General features: G+C 39.7%; 2 protein-coding genes across 2 annotated transcripts in view; both read left to right on the forward strand.

Annotated features, from left to right (window-relative positions):
- ppp1r14bb (protein phosphatase 1, regulatory (inhibitor) subunit 14Bb) overlaps positions 1-22,737 on the forward strand; it is a 244,621-nt gene that overhangs the window by 187,477 nt on the left and 34,407 nt on the right. The gene's annotated exons all lie outside the window — the stretch shown is intronic.
- The window catches only part of LOC128383301 (pyruvate carboxylase, mitochondrial-like), a 287,146-nt gene that overhangs the window by 72,249 nt on the left and 192,160 nt on the right, over positions 1-22,737 (forward strand). Inside the window, exon 11 of the mRNA XM_053342914.1 lies at positions 18,329-18,491. Coding sequence (XP_053198889.1) covers positions 18,329-18,491 — 163 coding nt within the window. The remainder of the gene's footprint in view (positions 1-18,328; positions 18,492-22,737) is intronic.

Below are 22,737 nucleotides of genomic sequence, written 5' to 3' on the forward strand. Positions count from 1 at the left end.
AAACACTTTTTTTTGCCTGAAGGTTGGATATGTGTGCGTGCACATGCATTGATATTTCAGTACTTGAGAGAAAATGTGTGTGCTGCACCTGGTTATATTTCTGTTTAGGTGAGCTCATTAGTCTTAAATGACCACTCTCCATCTTCATCAGGCTGACAAAGAGTGACAGAGAGGGAGCGGGAGTGAGGAAGACAGAAAGAAACAATGCCTCGCATTAATTTACAAAGGATCTGACAAACGAGTGGTGGAAATGGAAAGAGGGAAGAGACATGAGGTGAATTAAAAGAAGAGATGAGGGACTTAGAGCTGTACTGGAATGGAGCACAGCAGCATGCTGGACCGAAGTTTCAGGCCTGCGTTGGTTAGATTTGAGTCTATAGAGGATTCCTCCATTAATACATTCAACAATGAAAGCATTTGCTGTGATGCATTTTAATGCCTTTTCTCTATCCTTCAATTTGTAATCAAGCCTCTTTTGTCTCTCTGCTTGTCTTGTCATTTCTTCCGGCTTTTATTCTGTCTTTCTTTCATTTCTTCTCTTTATTTTTCTTTCTTCCTCTCTCTCTTTGCTTGTTTAGTGTTGGATGTGGCAGCGTCTCCAGCTCTCCGCTCTTGGCTTTGATTTCTTTTTGAACGTGGGAGTTGGAGGACTTGCTGCCACATCAGCAATTATCCCCCCTGTTCTCCCTCTTCAGTTTTTCTAACACCTCTCACACTTTGTTCATATTTCTTGGCAAGAACAAAATGATATTCCAGAAAAGGCCAACTCAGGATCATTATACACTGTCAACAATTAACATGCTAAGAACTAGTTACATCCTGCTTTTGAAAAATGGCCTCTCCTCCCAGTCCGTACTATCGTCCTTACTCCACCATGTGAAAAAAGTCTGTCCATTTTATTCTTCCTGCATCATTCCCTCTCATCCGTCTCTTCTTCTTATACCCTTTAACCTCTCTCCTCCTGCTCTGTGCTCCTGTGGACTTCTCCCCTTTTATATTCTGCTCATTTTTTTGACTCATGGCTTATTGAATCTGTTATTCCACTCTCTCCTTTGCCTCCTCTTCCCCTCCACCTCTCTGTATGCTCCTATCTATGTCAGTCTTTCTCAACATCACAAGGAAACACATACAGCAGTAAACAATCTGCAGTTTTCCTGCGGTCACACACAAGGTGTATGTGTGTCCATAAAAGAACCGCTGACAAGGAAATACTGCTGAGCTGTAGATGACATGCCTGGACGCTCTATAATAAGCTGGGTAATGGTTCTAATAATTGTAAAAGTGTGTGTATGTGTTTCAATTATTTGTGTGTTTGATAGTGATTACCTGAATCAGCTTTTATATTAGAGTATGCTTTGATGTTTGTGTGAAATTCAGATGAATGCGTGTCTGTTAGTGCTGCTGCATACAACTGAATCCAACTTTGATATTTACTATTTTGTGTAGTTTGGGGTGTGTGTGTGTTGCATTGTATGCCTGAGTGTTTGTATTTGTGTGTGTGTGTGTGTGTGCACTCTGCAGAGTTTTGTTTGGTTTTGTGAGCACGTCATAAAATAATTTTAAAGTGATTATAATTGTGCAGCGATGCGTACAGTGAGTGATTGAGAAGTAAGCAGATGAATAAGAATGAGGGATGTAACTGTGTGTGTGTCCGTGTCCTAACACTGAAGAATCTAATTTGTTTGTGTGTGTGTGTGTGGGAGAGAGAGAGAGTGTGTCAAAGCTATTTTGATAATGAGGAGGATGCTTATCATGATTATAATCACAGCAGTCATTGCATTTGGTTGCATGTCTCTCTCTCCCACCTCTTAATGACATTTTTGACATTTACTGGACCAATACTATACGATAAGGTAATGCGTATGCAGATAAACACAATTACTCATCATTTATGAATGGAGATAATTGTTCGTAGCCATTAGCAGTGAAGCAATAAGGAGATGTGAGAAACAACAGCAGAATGCAAAGAGCTGCAAAACAATCTTACTTTGATGTCCAGGCTTTTGTTCTTTTTCTGAGTTATAACTCACTTTATTTACAGACTTTTGGCATTCACTACATATCTTAACTATTGTAAGTATGTCACATAGTTATATATTTTTTAACATGTGCCAGTTTTATGCCTGTACTTCCACGAACCTCACCACAAATATCTGTATTTGAATGGACAAAAAGCAAAGAATTTGTTGGATCTGTTATGTTTTTTTTCTTATCCCATCTTGGAATTACTTTATTCTGAAGTTTTGAATGACACTCGTAGGATAAATCATGCGCAGTGTCACCTTTAGCACCTGATCCACTGCACATCAGCATTAACAACTGTAATCAGCCTGCATTCCTGTCTTTTGGTTTCATCCTTTGTCCTGCCACATGGACTGCTGTAATAATGTTATAGAAGGCGTTTCTATGGCAATGACCTTTTCTGTTGAGATTTTTATATGAATTACCGTATATTTCCTGTGCCACCACACCTTCCCCCTCACGTGTGATCTTGACAAGACTGAACACCGCAACAAGAGCAACACCATTTAAACCCAAGGCTGGAATTAATGAAATCCTAATTTGCATGAATTACCATGACCTAAATGATAAATTAAACTGTAATTTCCATACATTCCGTCCAGTAATCCCCTTTGGATTTCTCCTAAGCCTTTTCTGCAGGCTCGGGGCTCCCGAGCCAAGAAGTATCAAAGGCTTGACGAAAACCAGAGGATTCAGCATCAGAAGGAGGTGGATTGTGGGTAAGGCCCTGGGACAGACAGGCATATGGGGATAACGCTAAAGGCAGGGGTTCACCAGTTTTCTCCCGAGCTGAAAAGGAAGAAGTCACTCCTGCTTTATATTTATTTATTTATTTACTTAGCTTTAAATGCCACTAAAGGGGGGCAGCAGAAGTTGCTCGGATCCAGCTAACCACTCAGTAATGAAGATGTCAATGTCTTCTCTGATTTCATCGTGCAGTCATAAACCATAACGGATTTGTCAAGCACAGGTTCACTTGACATGCGTGACATACTGTACATTCAACCCACTGAAGCCTGTGGAAACGTGCTGGAGCATCGCCTGCTTGAACCAACCAATCACAGGTCGTGTTTGTCAATATTGTTTGGTTGTCACTCCCCACACACCAACTAGCAGACTGGGATGCTAGGCGCCGTGGCTTGCATTCAAATGATTCACCAGCCTGTTAGTCAGAGAGCAATGAGTAAAATATAATGGGGTGAAATGACAGATGAAATCCCTCCCAGTCAGATGTAAAGGAAGCTTTGCCGCTTTACTGGGCTGTCTCACACGCAGCAGGCTTACCTATTGGTGTAATATGCCAGGAACCCTGTTGAGAAGATCATTTTATTTAATAAGGTTTGCACATAAATTGTCTCGTGTGCCTCTCTATCTCTCTACTGGTTTAAAGAGACTTCTCTTACATGTTAACTCCAGTACATGCAGGCTATATGTTGATACATCAAAGACACATCTACAGTCTGCTCGGAGCATTGGGTTTAATTAGGATGGTTTCCTGCTGGGCTTTGGTATACATAGAGGAAGACCCAGTAACTGCATCCCAGCTGCATACTCGCACTCTCCCATTATGTTGCATGGTTCATTTGTCTAAAACCTGTAAATGAAAATTCCAGCAGTGAGGATAGCTGTGAATGTGGAGGGTGGAGATGTGTGTGTGTGTGTGTGTGTGTGTCAGCATACACAAATTGATGAGTCCCTTTTTGTGTATGCCAGTATGCATGTAAATACGCAGCCCTGTTTGTTTTCATGTAGAAGTAATCATTTGCTCAGTTTCCTGAATGCTTCAGTGTGTGCGAGCATGTTTCCATGAAGCATATATCCTCTGCAAATTTTCCCCCAGAATTACAAAGAAGCCGGCTGTGGGACTGGAGGCCATTATGCCAACAGTAAAAAGATTAGGCTGAGAATATTCAATATACTTTTATTATTTTCAACAAGTCCCATGATAAGACTAAAGCCGAACCCCCTCCCCCCAAAATGAACTGATCCTGCAAACAAGTGCTGCTTGTGTGGCCAAAGCCTGTTAGAACTTGAGACTGAAAACAGCCATGCATTAAGACAGGGGGCAGGGGGCTGTTTGGTGGGGACAGTGTCGCCTCACCTCATATGCATGTGAAACCATAAAATACAGTACAGGTGTTCAAATCCAGTGGGAGTTACTGAGTTATGAATTTAACCTGAAGTTACTGTGGCGACAGCTAGAGAGACTACTCTATTTTGTCTTGACCGGAGGTAAGCTTTTTTTCCCCCCCAAGTAATGACCCGCCCTAGTCTGCCTCTGATTGTTGTTGAATGTATGTGATTGGCCAATTTGGACATAAAAAATAGAATAACAGCAGCCCTGCTGTTTAAACAAACTTTGACGGAGCGTCACACATGAAACGTTATTCCATATTTCTGATTGACGTTGTGTATTTTGTAATTGCAGGCTTTTGTTGTGATTAATAGCTTTATAAATACACTTATGTTTAATTAGTTTCCTATAGTACAACCCAGTCATGAAAATGAGAATGCTTAATTTTACAAGAAAAAGGCGGTTCTTTCTTACCACTTTCATTGATTTTTTACACATCCTCTTCTCTTGGTCAGTATATGTCCTTCTCGTCTCCCATCGCCTTTCGTCTCTCCCAACACACTGTCTCTACCTTTTTATTGTCTCTTGTATAGTTGTTTAACTTTCATGAGCATAAACAATGTGTTGTGACTTATCTATAGCATGGCTGTTATCTATTCTTATTTGCTATTTCTCTGTTTTCTTTCTGTCGTCTTCCTCGCTGTTAACATGCATACTTATGCTTGCCTCAATATTTCTTCTTCCCTGTATGCTGCTCCCCTCATTCCTTTGTTTCATGTTGTATTTATTGTATAGCATTTATTTTTCTCCCAGCTGTACTCCCTCCTTGTTGTTGCCTCCATTTTATTCTGGCACAGCTCGTATTTTACACTTATCACGTTATCTAGGCTGGTCGGTGACTCACAGAGATGTGTGTGTGTGTGTGTGTGTGTGTGTGTGTGTGTGTGTTTGTGTGTGTGTGTGTGTGTGTGTCTGTGTCTGTGTCTGTGTTTGTGTGTGTTTCATAACAGGCCTGTTGTGTGTTGTCATGTGTTATATATGTGCTGTTTGTTGAATATATTTCTGTGCGTGTGCCAAATGTGCAGTGTGGTAGCTGATGCATTTTTAACTACATGTGTATTTATGTGTGTGGATGCACATATCCATGATAGTGTGTGTGGGGGCCTATTTATCTTCCCTCGCTTTGTTTTCCCGCTCTCTTTCTCTCTCTATTTGTGACTTCCACTGCAATTTTCCAAGTGAGAGAACTTGGATTGCATTTATCAGGCCCATATGGGTGTTTGTATTTTTTGGTTTGTGCGCATGTCTTGTGTTGTGTGTTTTGTTAAGTTGTGCATGTAAACCTTTTTGCAGAACATAATCTTTTGAATGTCATCCCTTAAATTAAAATCTTGATTTAAATGTTGTCAGCCTTAAAACAGAGCTTCTGGTTTCAGGGCTGGTGAGTCATCAGTGTTTTTTAAACTTTGCATGGTTGCCGTTGTTAATTTTAAAACTTTATCAGGATAGAGTAAGTTAGGTTGCTGAATGACTCAAAACAGGTTTTTGGTTTCAAGGTTTAATGTTGATTATATAACATTTTGCCCATCTTTAAGACTGTGAAGAAATCATCACTGTTAACCGTATTCAATTAAGTCCAAAGACAAGTTTAAACAAACTATTTAACTGCTTATCTTTTGTTTTGTAGAAGCAGAGGATTCCCCCGGTAGCAAAAAATGATCAGGTTATATTTCAATTTGAAAATTGCTGTTGATTAAACTACTAATTATAGTGTGGAGTAGTTAATCAGTCATTATGAACTATGTGTTGAAAATAACCTTTCAGTCCTTAAAGTGGTAGGGGTAGAAGGAAAAGTGCTGTGAGGAGAGGATGGATTTGTTCAAGTATGCACATAGAGATGATACTTTCCAAGGTCACAAAAATAACATATGAATGCTGTTTTTTCTCAAAGATAACAGTACCTGGAATACACAGATAAGAGTGAAGCGCACAGTAATATGTTGAAGTGTTGTGTAGGTGGATGAGTCAGGGATTCAGTGTTCATGGGTTCTTCTGGGACTTCAGAGTTTGCTGTTTAGCCTGCTGGCTGTGTTTTGGGCCCAAATTCAAAGCAAAACCTATGATTGGAAGTGCCTACTTAGTACACACTGTCATGTTAGCACTCACTGAAGATTCAAATCAGCTTGCTACCTTTACAGTACACCATCTTACTTTGACAAAGCATGTATAGAAAAGAGTAGTTGAGAATGTGGTTTTCTGAGTTTTATAATCAAATGGGTTCAGTGGTTTGTGGCCAGGATTCATTTCAAAGCAGGAACAGCAGAGTTAAGTCGATACAGTACTGCGGAGAAAGACATCAGGTAAATATTGAAGTTTAATCAACCAACACGGTGTCTTCAAATTCACCCCAGCACGTCAATTGTATAGATCAATCTGGACATGTATAGGAGAACTCTCTATGCTAGTTTCAGAGAAGGCCTTGAAACATGGTGAACTGCAACACAAGTCAAACATAAATGATTAAAGATTAAATCACACGAGACGAGGAAGTCTGTCAGTTTTGGTTAATTTTGCTTTTGACAGACTGGCACCCATACTCACTAAGCGGTACCGAACTGGTTAATGGTTAAGAAAAGCTATGATTCAGATTTTGTCTGTGAGAGCTGTCCAGTAGTCAGAGCTAGCTTATCTTCCTTGGCCTGCTTGAATTTTAGCTCATCTTTCTTCTCCTCAAAGTGTTTAGTCACACTAGCTCTGGATGGCTTCATGTACTTGGGCTTGAGGTTCTGAATTAGCTCTTTCAATCCCTCACCCTCTTCCACACTGATTGGCAGCATATCGGTCTCAATCATTTGGTACACCAGCTGGATGATGGCTTCAGACCGGCGTGCATCACACTGTCTCCCCCCGGCTAGCAGAGAAGTGACCTTTGGCTCCTACTGTGAATCATCCTCGGACATGACAGCTGGGTGCTTTCTCTTAATGTGTTACAGCGTAGTGCTCGTACAGTATTAGCCTGAATATAAGGTAATCCCGATTATAAAATGAAACCCCCTTTTCTGACAGCTGTGTTGGTGAAATAAAGTAACTTTTTGAATATAACTTACATCGTAGTATAGTACATACTCACAAACTTTCGTGCCAGGCTGTTGGAAATGGTCAGAAATGATTTTCTCTGAGCTTGATCCTGAGCAGGATTTTTACATCACAACTAGTTTGGAAACCATTTGTGTTTAATTAAGCCCCCTATGTGCACACAGTAACTTTTTAATGTCTAGACAACATTTTGAAATTAACTATATCTGCATATTAATAGATTTGAGTTTTTCCAATGAGGGAAATTCTATTTAACAAAGTAATTAAACTGTTTTTTTTCAGTAACCATATAAGAAAGTTTATTATTCCAAGCAGAGTATTTGTCTTTAAACATGTCTGGAGAGGATCTTATAAAGCTTATAGCCTTTTTAGTAGAAGAACAATGGCTTTCTTTCCAATGTGATTCAGTTACCTCTGAAGGTTCCACATAAATACAATCAAATTATTAACACATTGTTGTCAAATCAAGCATGATACTACTGTTTAAATCATAAGTCGATTAATAGCATTAACCAACAACTTTAATACTTGATTAAATAAGCAATGGCCATCCATGTGCCATGGAGAGCAAACCGTTTTCCTCTGCTTGAAGGAGTGCTGATCAGCAGGTGGAGTCTTTGCTAGGATTGAAAACCAGCATACTGTTGGCACTCTGTGGCACACAGTTGGCCACCCCTCAATTAATTGTTCTTGCTAAACAATCACTGGCTCCAGCCTCTCAGATGTGAGGGTTTACAAAATTTCGCTCTTATATTAATCATGTATATTGTAAAATAACATCTGGGTTTTGGACAGTACATTTGACAAAATGAAAAATAATTTAATTTAATGGAATCTGTCTTTTGATAAGATACTAATACTAATACTTATTTTCAAAAACAAAAACTTAGACCTTATTCTTCCTAAACTCTCTCTACATAGTTGAGATTGAAAGTTCGTTCGACATTGGAAGCATGCACAGACTTTGTGGTGGGATCGTTTGCTCAATTGCATTTTCCAACGTCAAGATTGTACTTTTCAATCTCAACTTTTTGGCCAATGTGGATGAAAGGTCCTTAAATTTCTCAGGGAAGTGGAATCGGAAACATCCACGTTTCCATGACAACTGGGAAAATCCATCTGCTAAGTAAGATGGCATGATACGGTCGAAAGCTCCAAAGCAGATACTGAATGGACCTTGTGGTGAGATTATTGTGTCATCCCTTGGATGTTTTTACTTGCTCTGCTGGTGCCAGAATGACACGAAAAACAGCATCTTGCCTTTTGCAGCCACAAACCACAACAACAGACAGATGATATGTATGTCAGAGGCGTGTCATGAGAAATGCAGTGTGAACAACGGTAGAGGTTGCCAAACCTCTTGTCTGTTTATGGCAGTTTTCCATGTGACAGCGGACGTGACAATGATTTATTGATGTATTAAACAGAAAAGTGTCAAACGGTTGTGATGCTTTAATAACTGAACAGCAGAAACAAATAAGATGATTAACTCTCATTCGTCATAGTAACGTCATGCATTTCTGAGTAAAAGCAATATTTATTTAAAGGTAGTGTAAGAGTGTGGTGTGTATAGTTTGACCCCACATCCACTGTGCACTTGACATCAAGAAAATTGGAAATGTATATTTGTACTGTCCCCCCCCTCTTTCTTTCTCTCCTCCTCCTCCTGTCTTCCCCTTCTTCTTATCTCCATGCACGGTCTCTTTCCTTTTGGCCTTTCCTCGTCTTGCTCCTCGCTGTCTCCTGGACGCTTGAGTTATTTTGCATTCCTCTGCTCACTCACCCATCTGCTTCATAACAAGGAAAGCAGGAATTAATTAATAGGCTGATAGTGAGGCCTGAGAAAATAAGAGAGAAAGCGAGCTGAAAGGGAGAGGAAATCTAATCAGATAGGTTTCTATTTGTGTGTCCGTCCATCCATATTCTCCACCCCAACACCGCCTCCTTGCCTTGTGCGTCCTCCAACCACTTGTCTTGTGTTTATTTGTCCTGTAGTTTACCCCAAACTAATAACTATTCTTTCGACATGCTTGTATTGTAGCCTAACTGTGAAAACATGTACTTGCCTCTGTGTTTCTTAAGTTTCTCTCATCTATCTTCTTTTCCTTTGCCATCTATCCTCTGTACCTCTCATTCTGTTCTCCCACTTTTTTCTCTTCAAATTGATTGTGATTAATATTTTCCCTCTCTCCATCTCTGTTGTGTTTGCATTTGCATATCGAACAGGCAGCATTGGCTTTCCTTTTTTTTGTGGCTGCCAGCTAAATTGGTGTCAAAATGCCATCCTCATGCCACAATGATTCACATTTCTTATTTCCTCTCTCCTCTCTGATACAGACTACTCATCCCTCAGTCTGTCGTTTCACTGCTCACCTCCCCTCGTCAGGCTCCCTCTGACTTCTTCTGTTTGCTGTCTAAAACCGTCTAATGAAATTCATACAAAACAAGATGGGAGGCTCAATGCCTTCCTCCCCACCATCCACTCAGTCGCTCCCTGTCTGTTTTTTGCTTCATCTTTGTTTTTCTTTCATATTCTCTCTCCATTTACCCCGTCTTTATTGTCCCTTACATAATGTTACATCTGTCCTTCACATTTTTTTCATCTCTCTTCTTTCTTCTCTATTGACCTCCTTTTTTCTTCCAGGTCCTATTCTTCCATATCTCCCTCTTGACTCCTGCTGTGTCTTTGTTTATATTTATTCATCCTCCCTATTCCCTCGCCATCCATCTCTACCACGTTCTATGTTACCCTCTTTTTTGCTACATTTCCATTCCTGCAGGCCCTTCTTGGAAACACGTTAGCTATATTTCCAGTTATTTATTTAGACAAGATTGTGCGTGAGTGTGTTTTGAGTGCGCACGTTTGGTAGACAAGAGTCTGCATTAGTTTTACTGAAATGAGAAATACATTTCTGCTTTGCTCTTTACCACTTGCCCCAGAGCCATCTTGAAAAATGTATTTACCGGAGACGAGGCTTGTGTGAACATGAACAAACCTGAACGCCGAGTGAAAACACACACAAACTAACCCCAATACAGTGCATCCTGCTAACACTCGGCACACTAATGAAGTTATGAAATCAAGGTTCACTTCAAAAGGAGTGAATGTTTTGCATTTCGAGGCCACATGTGGGAGGTTGGGAGGGGAGGGGGTGCTGGAGACGATGGAAGATGAAAGGATGAGAGGTAGGAGGAAGAAGAGAGGACAAAAGGAGAAGAGAAGCAACAGCAGTAAAGGGGTAGAATCCCTAACAAAGGGAGAGGGTGAATTTGAAAAGTAATTTTTGCAAAGCAGGATTTACATTATGATCGTGTTCATTTCTTTAGCGGCCCTTCTCGTCTTCACTTCCTCTCACACTTGCTCACAGTTTCCATATTTTCCCGCAGAGTCATCTCTGCCGAGCTCTCACTTCCTTCCTCAAATCCACCCACCTTCCTCGTTCTTCCTTCTCCTACTTTCAACTTTTCCGTCCCTCCTCCTCCCCTCTCCCTTTTTCCTTCCTTCAATGTCTTGTGTCTGCCATAGGAAGCTTAAAGAGAAGTTTGACACTCTAGGAAATGCATTTATTCACTTTTTTTGCCAAGATGTAGATTTAAGTCAGCGTAAAGACTGGAAACAGCTAGTCTGGCTCTGTCCGAAGGTAACAGTTTCCGCACGCCAGCATCTCTAAAGCTCACTAATTAATGTGTTATATCTCATTTGTTTAATCCATGCAGAAACCCAAGTGTAAAAAGGACAGGATGTTCTAGGCTAGCTGTTTCTGTCAGTTGTCAGTGTTTATGCTAAGCTATGTGACTGCTGGTTGTAGATTTATATTTAGCGTTACAGACATGAGTGGTGTTGATCATCTCATCTAACTCAGCAAGGAAGCAGATTAGTATATTTCACCAAATGTCAAACTATGCTTTTAAGTTTCTCTTTTTTCCCCTTAGACACTCATTTGCTCCTAAAAGATTTTCCTTTGTAAAGGTTAACCTGCTTTTCTGCAATCCCACCTCCTCTCCTCCATTATTCCCTCTTCATTATCTCCTTTCCTAATATAACATCCTCCACCCTTACCCTGAGTCATCTCTTCTCTCCTCAATTCGACACGGCCATCCCTGCTTATGCCTCTCATCCCACACTCCCATTTATCTGTCTTATCCTTCCATCCCACTGCCATCCCAACTCCCCTCTCTCTGCTCCTTCTGCCTTCCACCTTCATTTTCCTCCCACTGCCTCTTTGCCTTCATTCCTTCTGTCCTTTTGAGTCCTTTTGAGTGAGGCCAAATCCAATCTCTTCCACACTCCCACTTTTCCCACTCGCTCTTTCAGTTTTGGCATCCAGCTTTTTATCCTCATCCATACTCCCACTCCGTCAGCTTCCACTGGCATCATTTTCTCTGTCTTCCCTTGAGTTGGGGATACATTGCTGTCGCCTTGTCTCTCTATTTATTTATCTCTCAATCGCTTTCATCCTGGTGCATCTCAACACCGGAGCAGAATATTTTCTTTACCTCCCGGCTTCTCTGTCATATTTCCTCGTATATCTCTTCATCTCTTGCGGCCACAACAAGCTGCCTTCCTCTCCTCACTGTACTCTTTCTTTCTCTTTTTCTCTCCCTCTCCCCTTTTGAGTTCTGGGAGCACAGCCACCCCCTTCTCCCTTGCTAACGAGCTCTGAGTGAAACGACTGAAAATGATATGCAATTAGTACTCAGCCTTCTTGTGTGTGTGCACATGTGACAGATTGAGACTGAATTTGTGAGCCTGCTGCTGGATGTGTGTGTGTGTGTGTGTTGGACATTCAGATAGTGTATGTGTGTATGTGTGTGTGTGTGTGTGCCCCCCTTTAGGTTTTAGTGAGTATTAGGCTAATGTACTTTTCTTGTACTGTGATACTGTAGAGACGTGTGCATAAGTCGTGCGTGTCATGAGTGCTTTCTTAGGTACTTGTGTATGTATATAAGTATATGCATATACATTTTTATGAACATATTTCAGATTTAATGGAAAAAAAAATCTTAAGTGTATGTGTTCAGGTGCTCACCTCGCTGTCACAGGTCAGTACATAATACATGCTCTGCTCTGATCTCCTCAATCCCAGCAAACTAACCCCCTGCATAAGTCAGGGCAGACTAGATCATTCATTTTAATAAAATTACATTTTAATGAAACAGTCATTGCACTCTTGACTCTGGAGGTGACCTGAAGTAATACGACGATGATCCTCTTTTCAAGGGAAATTTAAATGTGTGCTTTAAAATGCTCATCTGTCAGTTTGTCACATAGAAGCATTTTGACTTCTTTTAATTGGTATACTGTGCAACTAAATGAATTTGACTCATTGAATTTTTTGTGCCTGGCTTGATGGGTGTGTTTCTATTAACCTTTCACCACTCCACACAAAGATACACTATTTACATTGACTACATTTCCAGGCATGTTAAAAGGAAATCTCCAATAAATATTCAGCGTATTAAAAACCCTGTTAATAATGTAGTAATGTCACAGTTAATGACATGGCAGATCATGGTTGCTGTATTTAGATTGTTTTCTTAATTGTTAGTCACAGGATTTGTGGGGGGAAAAAAAGACAAAATATTAGCCAAAACCAAAAATGTAAATTAAAACTGGCAGCAGTCTTTATATAAAAAATATAGTTTGGGTGCTGCTGTACAGTTGCAATATGATTGGCAGGTCTTTTTAACAGCCACAGGACATGAACCCAGATTAAGCTTAATCAACCGCAAATCCCTTATTACTTAATCTATACACGTGCAGGTGTTGTGGTTAGATAATGTGATGAAACATAGCCAGGCCTTGCTCTCACTTACAGTGCTGGATGGCTGTAAACAAAGAACAGTCTTTGAAGGTGGTATTTCACATGATCTAACATGACGTGGATAATAAGACGTTAAAGTTGACCCAGTTAATATAGTTATCATAATATCTGCAACAAAATGCTCTGTCATGTTTGAGTATATTGAACAGTAAGACCCGCTTCAACTCAGACCAAGCATTTGTATCAGTGGGTAAACAATAGATGCATTGCATTGGAAGAGTCTATAGATGAAAAAGCTTTCATCTTTTGAAGCTACTTGGAGAGAACTGATAAGTTCAATTAGTTTAGACTTTTTCCAGAATTGTAAGAGCTCATTTGACTTGGTGTCTTTTAAAGTGTTGAATGTTGATTTTTTTTTTCACTGACGGTCTCTAAACATGATGCCAATTTAAGTCTGACATTTACAAATTAATTTCTGAGGTGCCTCGAGACAATGTGTGTAACCATATAAACTGGTATTTAAGCGGGGGTGCAGAGGTGCATCCATGTACTCAATGGTGTAGACTATTTCAGCTGTCTGCAGTTTCCAGGCTGATACATTTTACTAATATGTAAGAATTTGTGTTAGTTTGACAGGGAAGGATTTACACTGCTTATCCCCCAAAGGACTCTTCCAGAGCTGGTATAACATCTGGCTTATAGTACTTTTGGGAGTCTGGGCAATGCTGGGCTGTGAATAATTTGGAATACATGTACATCTTAGGGAGTTGATGATTGGTCAAATTGTCAGAGAAAATTTCAACTTGGCAGTTATTCAGAAGCCCTAATCAAGGCAAATGCACAAGTGACAAACATTGTGAGATGCCAGGTAGTGAAATAAACACATAATATTTGACTTAACATCTTAAGCAGACTTATTTTATAATTATTGTCAGAAATAATAAGTATGTTCACACCTTGACACTTCAGAACCCCAAAGCAAGGTGGAGCAGTGCCCTACTAGGGTTCATTGAAAAAAAAAATGAATGCAAAGAATAGACACATTATTTAGATTGAATTTTATCAGCAGAAATGCAAAATGAAAGTTGAGATAAATGCTGTAGATGAGTGGATATATTTATGCTGTAAATGGATAATAAGTCATCCAAAAAATTTGGCACAAGTGAAACATTCAGAAAACCTTCAACCTAAATAGACAAAGTTCTCACAACACTTTTGATAAACAATCCTTTCTGACACAAAATAAATGGAAAAACATCAACTGTTGCAAAGCAGAGCTTTTCCTGAACGTGTAACCCTAAGAAAAGTAGTACCACAAAGTGTATTCTATGACTGTTTCTGGCTCCTAGCAAACTAGAAAAACTGGCAGATTTTCCACTGAACACTGTACCAGTTTGGTTTTAATGTAATTATTTGCTAATTTGGGGGGAACATGCTCTACTAAACCTCAGTATGAACTGAAATGATGATGGCCTTAAGGCAGGCCCTGTATTATTACCTAATGTAATCATGAAACCCTGAGCTCTAGGGGACCCTGACTCAAAATCAAGTTTTAAGACCTTTTATTATTTCAGTTTTTGTGCTTACATGCTGCATATTACTAAATAAATGTATGTATAATCACATTTCCACCAACTAATTGGAACAAACCTGGGGCCAGGTAGTGTTGCAGCTCAGAGTTACGGGGGTTCTAGACAAAATGTAATTAAACTGCCACGTGAAGTCTGCTGTGTGTACAGTGCTTGATGGGTACTATGACAGCGTACACACACAATAATGAAAGAGTTTGAGGAAGTAGGGGTCAACAACGTTAAGGTTAAGTCTGTGAATAAGCAAAAAGAACAGCATCAGTTGAAATTAGGTTATGGATATTTCCCCACCAAAAATGTTTGATGTCATTCCTTTTACTTGCTGGAAATAGTGTTTATCATATTTACAAAGTTATCATTTAAGAGTGTGTGAAATAAGAACTCAGTCCAAAAAAAATCAATCTGTCAATCTATCAACTTGTCACATGTAATCATAGTGAAATGTAATCCTGTCGGCATCTTCAGTTTGTGCAATAAAACAGCCAAAATGAATAACAATTAGTCCCTCAGTGCCAGCCCACTGCACCTGACCCCTCCTCATGACCACAGCAGGGAGAAAAGCCTGCCATCCGGGCGCTTGGGATTCCCAGCCTGGATTGTGTGTTCAGTCACCTGGTGTTTCCTCTGATTTAGCCCCTCCAATCATATAAAAGTGCTTGAGTCTGGGTTTTATTCTACCTTTTATATCCTTTTCTAAGCAGAAAGCAGATATTGCCCAACGCTGCCTCTGTGCACATGTTTCAGGTCCGTCCTCTTTACTGTCTTTGATTCTCCAACACAGAAATAATTTTCCCAACAGTATTTACTGTCATCCCACTCAGCATGTGCTATAGTGCATTTTCCAACTGGCTGAAGGCATATCGCCCTCATCCTCGATGTATAATATGGCCTTTTTGTTGAAGTTGCTAATGATTCGAGGGACTTTTATTCTGTAACAGGCTACACTGAGGGACAGATGTTGCTGCAGGCTCTTTAATTTGTCTAAGTCAAATTAGTATACAATGAATTTCATAAACCCTCGAGGGTCCTCATTCAATCAGTCTTGCCTTATGTTTTCAAAGTAGAAGATTTATGCAGAAATGGGGAAAAAACTAGGCCAAACTTGATTTATATGTAATAAAAAAATGCATGGATGCCAAATGTTTGACTGTCGACTCATAAAATGTTCACTTGTCCTGTTTGTCTCTGAAATGTGTGTATTTGCATAATATTAAACTATTTTCCATCTCTGTGAAAAAGCAGTCATTGGAAAACACTAATATTTCACATCATAACTTAGTGTTATTACATTTGGATACTTGTCTTTGAAGTGCTGTTTGTTCTTTGGCTTCACTTTTAATGAATATGCAAATGCTATAAAGAAGGGATTGGGTTAATAGGTGAACCACTAACTAAAGCAATGAATGAACAAACAAGTACTTGAACCATATTTCAACTTCAGTATTTTTGTATTGCTTCCTTTGTTTCAGTCAGAATTTAAGTAAATGGAAAAAGTCAACATGTTTTTTTATTCTTGTAAACATTTAACTCTTGGCCACGCTGCATTTCGCACAGCAGAGTAGCAGATGCAAAACAAGTTCTTTTCATATGCTGTGTCCTTTAACTGCTATAGCACTTAGAAGCTGACAATGTGCTGAACCCCACGGATACTAGTTATCATTCAGAGCCTGGTAACAAATCTGTGTCCGAATGAAACAAAGTAGTGGGAAACCAAGAATATCAACTGTCGGGGGCAGCGCTCATAAAGTGACTAATTTCATCTCGTCCTTCTCATTATTTCAGGATGCAAGTGGAGCTGTCTAATTTCAGAAACAGTAACATATTCATGAAACCGTAACAAAAACATGACGTTAGTGCCTGGGCCAAGTTATCAAGACTAGATCTGCTTTTTCCACCAACACATTTCACACCAGGCTGATGCATAATTGTCCTTCTGTTTGGCCAGAATGTGGATACCAGCTAATTGAGACATTAAGGAGACGGAAGCCAAGATGGTGTCCAAAATTTGAGCTTGTTTGTGCCTTCTGTCTCTCATTCAGTCTTGAGGCAGAGAGACTTCCCAGTTGTCCGACTGTGTTTATGTTTGGCAGCAGCTTGAATGTGTGGACACTTCCATTTAAGAACTGTGTATCTCTACCCTCTGTCTGTCCACTGCTGCATTCAAATTGTGTCCAAGAAACAACGGACACTAAAATGATTTATATTGTGGGGCTATGCATTTATAGTCTGTAAGGTCTCACAACTTAACCCATATGAGCTGTACATTTAAATAAATGCATACAGATGAGTCATAATAGATGTCGAAGGTTACGACATATGGAAATAGAAGAAAATAACATTTCTCTGTCCCTCTCAAATTCAGTCTTTCTAATATTGGGTAATTACTGAATAAAATGTGCATAATTTACTCGTGTGTATGTGTATGTATATATACACATATATATGTATGTATGTATATATACACATATGTATGTATGTATGTATATATACACGTGTGTGTGTGTGTGTGTATGTACTGTACATATACACGTATGTATACACGTATGCATGTACTATACTGTACATATACACGTATGTATGTACTGTACTGTACATATACACGTATGTATGTACTGTACTGTACATATACACGTATGTATGTACTGTACTGTACTGTACATATACACGTATGTATGTATGTACTGTACTGTACTGTACATATACATGTATGTATGTATTGTATTGTACTGTACTGTACATATACACGTATGTATGTATGTACTGTACTGTACTGTACATATACATGTATGTATGTATTGTATTGTACTGTACTGTACATATACACGTATGTATGTATTGTACTGTACTGTACTGTACATATACACGTATGTATGTACTGTACTGTACATATACACATATGTATGTACTGTACTGTACATATATACGTATGTATGTATTGTACTGTACTGTACATATACACATACGTATGTATTGTACTGTACTGTACATATACGCGTACGTATGTATTGTACTGTACTGTACATGGAAATCGTGTGTATGTCATTGTTGAGGTGACAGGCCAATGGTAAAGAACTGTCCCATGCAGTAAACTGAAACATCATTTCTCATTGGGTACATTGTTTCTTTGGGGATTTTATAAAGTTGGAGAAAACAAACGGCACCAGTTTTCTTAGATGCCAGTTTTGTAATCTAACAATGATTTAAAATGCCAAGTTTTGCAGATGACAATTAATGCATTGTGATGCTTTACCAGTTATAATGAACATTCTCATTGGGTTCTTCGATATGTCCTCAAACTTGATTGATTGAAGGTCTTAATACCTTCTAATCTCTAATCAAACAAAAGTTATGATGCTAATGTATTTATTTTCCTATATAAAACTGGATTTTCTGTATCCTGCTTGTGTCCCTGTGAGCCATTGTCTCTGCAATACCAAATTATAATTAAAGTTTCTTTTGCTCTAATTTGCTTTGTTTTTGCTCTTAAAAGGTATTCATAAGGGATTGTTTTACCTCACGCATCACAGATTCATTTGCTTAATGAGAGGTGCTGTAAAACTTCGCTCAGCCGCAGCAAATCCACCCCATTACCAGCCTGATATGATGGCAAGAATAACTAAAGATGTTTGTACTGAATAAATGGCCTTACTGGTCTTTCTAAGTCTTGGTATATATAGGGAAAACATTTCTTCACAGTGACATCAAGGGAAATTAATGGTCATGTCCACCTGATTCAGGACTTTCAATCAATGTATTAACCTCATCGCCTTTCTCGCCCACAGTGTGGACCTGGTGCATGCCCAGCTGCATGTGTGTGAGGGCCGCAGCCTGCCAGAACTCGGCCTCAAACAAGACAAGATCAGGGTGAATGGCTGTGCCATCCAGTGCAGAGTGACGACTGAAGACCCAGCCAGAGGCTTCCAACCAGACACAGGCAGGATTGAGGTAGGATTGATCTTGAAATTACTTGAAAGCTTTTGTTATACTGAGGTCACCAAGACAACCTGCAATTCCTCCTCTTTTAATACAGTGCTTATAAAGTCTGGAGAAAGTCTGCAAGTTATAAAAGGGATTTAAGTGCAAACAACTTTAATGCCCTGTAAGACTTTTCTTCCTCACTAAATGTTTAGTGTAGGAATGTCGAGTTTAACTCATATTGGACTTTGTGAATGCAGCATACAGCTTTTGAGAACTTATTTTAAAGGGATATTTCACTATTTTGGGAATATGCTAATATCACTTTTCTTGCAGAGAGTTAGATGAAAAGGTCAGTTCTACTTATGTCTAAATATGAAGCTGCCAGCAGCAGGTTTGTTTAATTTAACCCAATAACTGTGAACATGGGGTAAAAGCTAATCTGGCTCTGTTCAAATCAGTCTTGCTGTCTGGTAAACTCACAGTGATGACAAGACAAATGACTGCATAAGGCCAAGACACAGTCTGGCACATAACCCCATGTAAAACAATTCTCAGTTTTTGTATGTATTAGTCCCCCTTCAGTCAAAAATGTGTTTTGTTTATTGCTACTGCACTTGGATGTTTGGACTTCACTGTGCAGAATGATGTATGTGAGGAGTTTGACACTTTTAACGTCTGCTGAAGGGGGAAACCTGCTGCTTCGAGCTTCATATTTACCGCACAGACACAGGAGTGATATCAAACTTCTCATCTAACTCTTGGCAACAAACCAACTTGATGTATTTCCCACAATGCCGCAGTATTTCTGTCATATGGTGGGTTTTTTTTGATGAGAAAAAGAAACCATCAGCTGTAAATACCAGCAAGTCAAAACAGTGAACTGAAAGTGGCATGGAGCTGCGGTGTGGGTGTTGATTTGCACTGGGATCCACAGCACTGCTTTCACATTGCATTCATTACATTCACTGTTGACCTCCAAAAATATCACTTAATTAAGCTTTGGGGTAATGAAAGATAACAGTATGCCTTCATCCAAGTGTGTGCATGTGTGGAAGCAGATGTGCACACAGTCACAGCTGCAGAGATTACTCAGTGCCAGGATTATAGTTCTGTCACATTGATCCATATAGTAGCTTTCAGTGCTGCAATTATAAACGTGCTTTGCCACATGAGGTCTGAGAGTGGGATGGCATGATTTCCCTGTGTGCATGTGTATTTCTGCATGACTGAATGAGTGTGTTCCTCTTCATTTTTGTACGACGGAGGGCTATACGTATGTGCGTTTCGTATTGAGCGTGAAAATGCTTTCATTTTGTGCAGCAAGGATATCGTGAGGTTTTGCGTTTTGCTTTTTGGCATTTTCTTGGCATGGCTGCGCTGACGTAGTGTGTGAAGCTTCTTATGAGGAGACCAGATATTTTCTTTGACAGACTTTACACATGAGAAGACACAAAGGTCACTATAAGTGCTCTGTGTATCCAACCACAGGCACATATCCTGTACATCTACACACCATATATGCCATTTCTCATGGTGTCTCTACAAATCTCTCTCTGGCTGATGAGATCTGATCCCTGGATACGTTTTGCTGTCAAGTCCTTTTGCCCTTCACCCTAGACTGTACACCCACCCACTCTTCTTCTCTCGCTTTTTCCTCTCTCTCCCATCTTCTATCCTCTCCCTTTCTTTAATGTGTTGTGCTGATTCTTTTTAGCTTTTATGGGCCCAAATAATGTCACAATGCGCTTAACAAGTAATGAAATGTTAATGAAAACCAGTTTGAATCAATATAAATGGCAGGTTAAAATTACAACAAGGTTGAATAAGAACAAAGCAGCCATCTATCAGAATAAAAAACAATCAAAAGAGATAATTGGTGAATTTTGCCATAGTAGAGCTCCATGAAGTAGGTAATATAACAATGAGGTGCATTCAGCTTCCTTCACCATCCTCTCAGAAGTCTGCTAACTGGGCAATGGAAACAAGTAGACATGGGAAGTTGATGAATGTTACTACTGTCTGCATGTTGAGCCTGCTGCAACTGAGAACCTATAAATTACCTGAGAGTCTGAGACCCTCTGGTTTCTTACCTTTCCCCTAGCATCTATCTTCTCATGGCTGCTGGGAATAAAATACTGCCATTGCTGCCTGGTGACTTAACACAATGATTTTTGACTCCTTGGATGTGATTGAATTGGACTTGCACTGGTGGCTTTCCAATCAAACAAATCATCTGCCTCTTGGATCTGAGTGAGGGGGAGTAAGGAAAGGTTGTGTTGAGCACACAGATTTATTTTGATTGAATTTGAGTCCATTAATTTATCTCCCTTGGGCAGTTGTTGTAGTTTACTGGTGGATTATGTGGCTCAATGATCACACCGCATTTTGAAAACATTAACTTGAATATATTACCACATTCAGATGAAGTAGTAGTCTGACGAGTCAGGTGTTTTGGTATTCAGGAATTCACATTGGTATGGCTTACATTTCTGATTTAAATCTGATTTGGGTGTGCAGGCCAAAAAAAATCTATTCAAATAACACCCAAGTTGCGTAGGATTCTCACTTTCAGGCTGCATTACTTCTCTCTGTGATTATAGTTGCTTGCACTCTTTCGAGCTTTCCTCAATGATTTGTCTGAGAGGAGTAGCCATGGAATAGCTTGTGACCTTTACTCTTCAAGGACTTCCTGCCTTATTTCCAACCCATATTTTTCTCTTTTTCTCTCCCAGCATCACTTGATTCTCCTCTCCCACCTTCCACCAGCCTTAAAATAATGTACATATTTTCCACATCCTGATCGCTCCCCTGCTTCCATGTATTTACATCTTACTCTCTTTTCTCTCATCCCTCTATCTGCACACCGTCCGTATTCTCCACCTCCTTCCTTTCCTCTGCCTTCCTGCACCATTTAGCTGTGCAGTTGAGCTATGAAACCTGTCAACACAGTGACAACCTCCTCCACATCACCATGCAATATGAATGAACCAAACACAATCAACACAGTAAGCATGGATGGAGGAATGCCATGTTTGAGGGACGGATGAATAAATTATTACTGAAGGGCTGTGACAAGGTCAGATACTTGAACGCAGTGAAAGGTGGAGGGTGGGAGAAAGTCCTCACGCGATGTGCCTGTGGTTACTGTAGAAGACAGAGCAACTTGGTTAATCGGCTTTGACGAGTTTAGTTTTAGAGATGATACAAAAAATCTCACAATGGGATGCTCAATTCTTAGGGAGACAAATGGCTGAACAGCAAAGTTTGAAGGGTATTGCAGTGGCATCAAGCTTTGAACCAGAAGTCACACGTGGTGAATTTTGCTATTGAAAATGCTCTCTGTCACTTGCTGAGTGTTTTCCTGTAAGTCAGCAGGAGAGGGCAGGAGTCACAGTGGAAATGGAATGGCCACTTCTACCATAAAGCACAAAAATCTGCTACACTGTACAAAGCACAAGAGTATCAAATCTTAGAAAAGCACAAAGACATGAGGAAGACGGCAGAACAGAGAGATAGATGTGAAATGGGTTGTTAGGTGGCTGGAAATGGAGGACTAAGAAGAGTTGAAATGGATAGAAAAGGGAGAGCACAAGGAAATAAGTGGGAACAGGTTTTTAGTAGAAACAGTGGACTGATGGGTGTCGACTCTGTAATGAGTACATCCTCATTTCAACTTCTTTGACTTAATTTTCTGCTCTGCAAAAAATGAAAAGAACAGGCATATGAAAGCTTTCCATCGTGTTCTTTTATCTCCTTTTAATGGAGCTTTCTGAACAGGTGAAGGGAACGGGCAAAGAAAGAGACAGAAGGCAAAGACGATACAAAAGAGGCATGGAAACAAAAAAGGCGGATCAATTGTGTCTACTGAGAAAAGCAGAACAGCATTAAACAACCATTACTCGGCTTGTATTTTAAAGGTCTGACCCCCAATTTCAGTGTCGCGCCCCCCTGCTGTTGCACTGTGACTGTATGATGGTGTTCACTGCAGTAACCTGTTTTCTGTTTTATGACTTCATGTTTTCCAATCACTTAACAATCTCAATACGGTGTGTTAATCTAACATTTTGGCGGTGAAGCAAAGAAAAGGGGGACAAAAACTGCACTTAGAAATTCTCCTCAGAAAAATTATTTATTTCTGCTCCAGCTGTCACTGGAGACCAAACTCGACTTCTGATCACATTTAAAAAAACACCACCACTGTGATTAAGGTTTTGGCATAAAAACTACTTGGTTAGGTAAAGATCATGGGTTAGTTTAAAACAACAACTTTATT

Source organism: Scomber japonicus, chromosome 22 (genome assembly GCF_027409825.1).
Source record: "Scomber japonicus isolate fScoJap1 chromosome 22, fScoJap1.pri, whole genome shotgun sequence".
In the NCBI taxonomy this organism is placed as follows: Eukaryota; Metazoa; Chordata; class Actinopteri; order Scombriformes; family Scombridae; genus Scomber; species Scomber japonicus.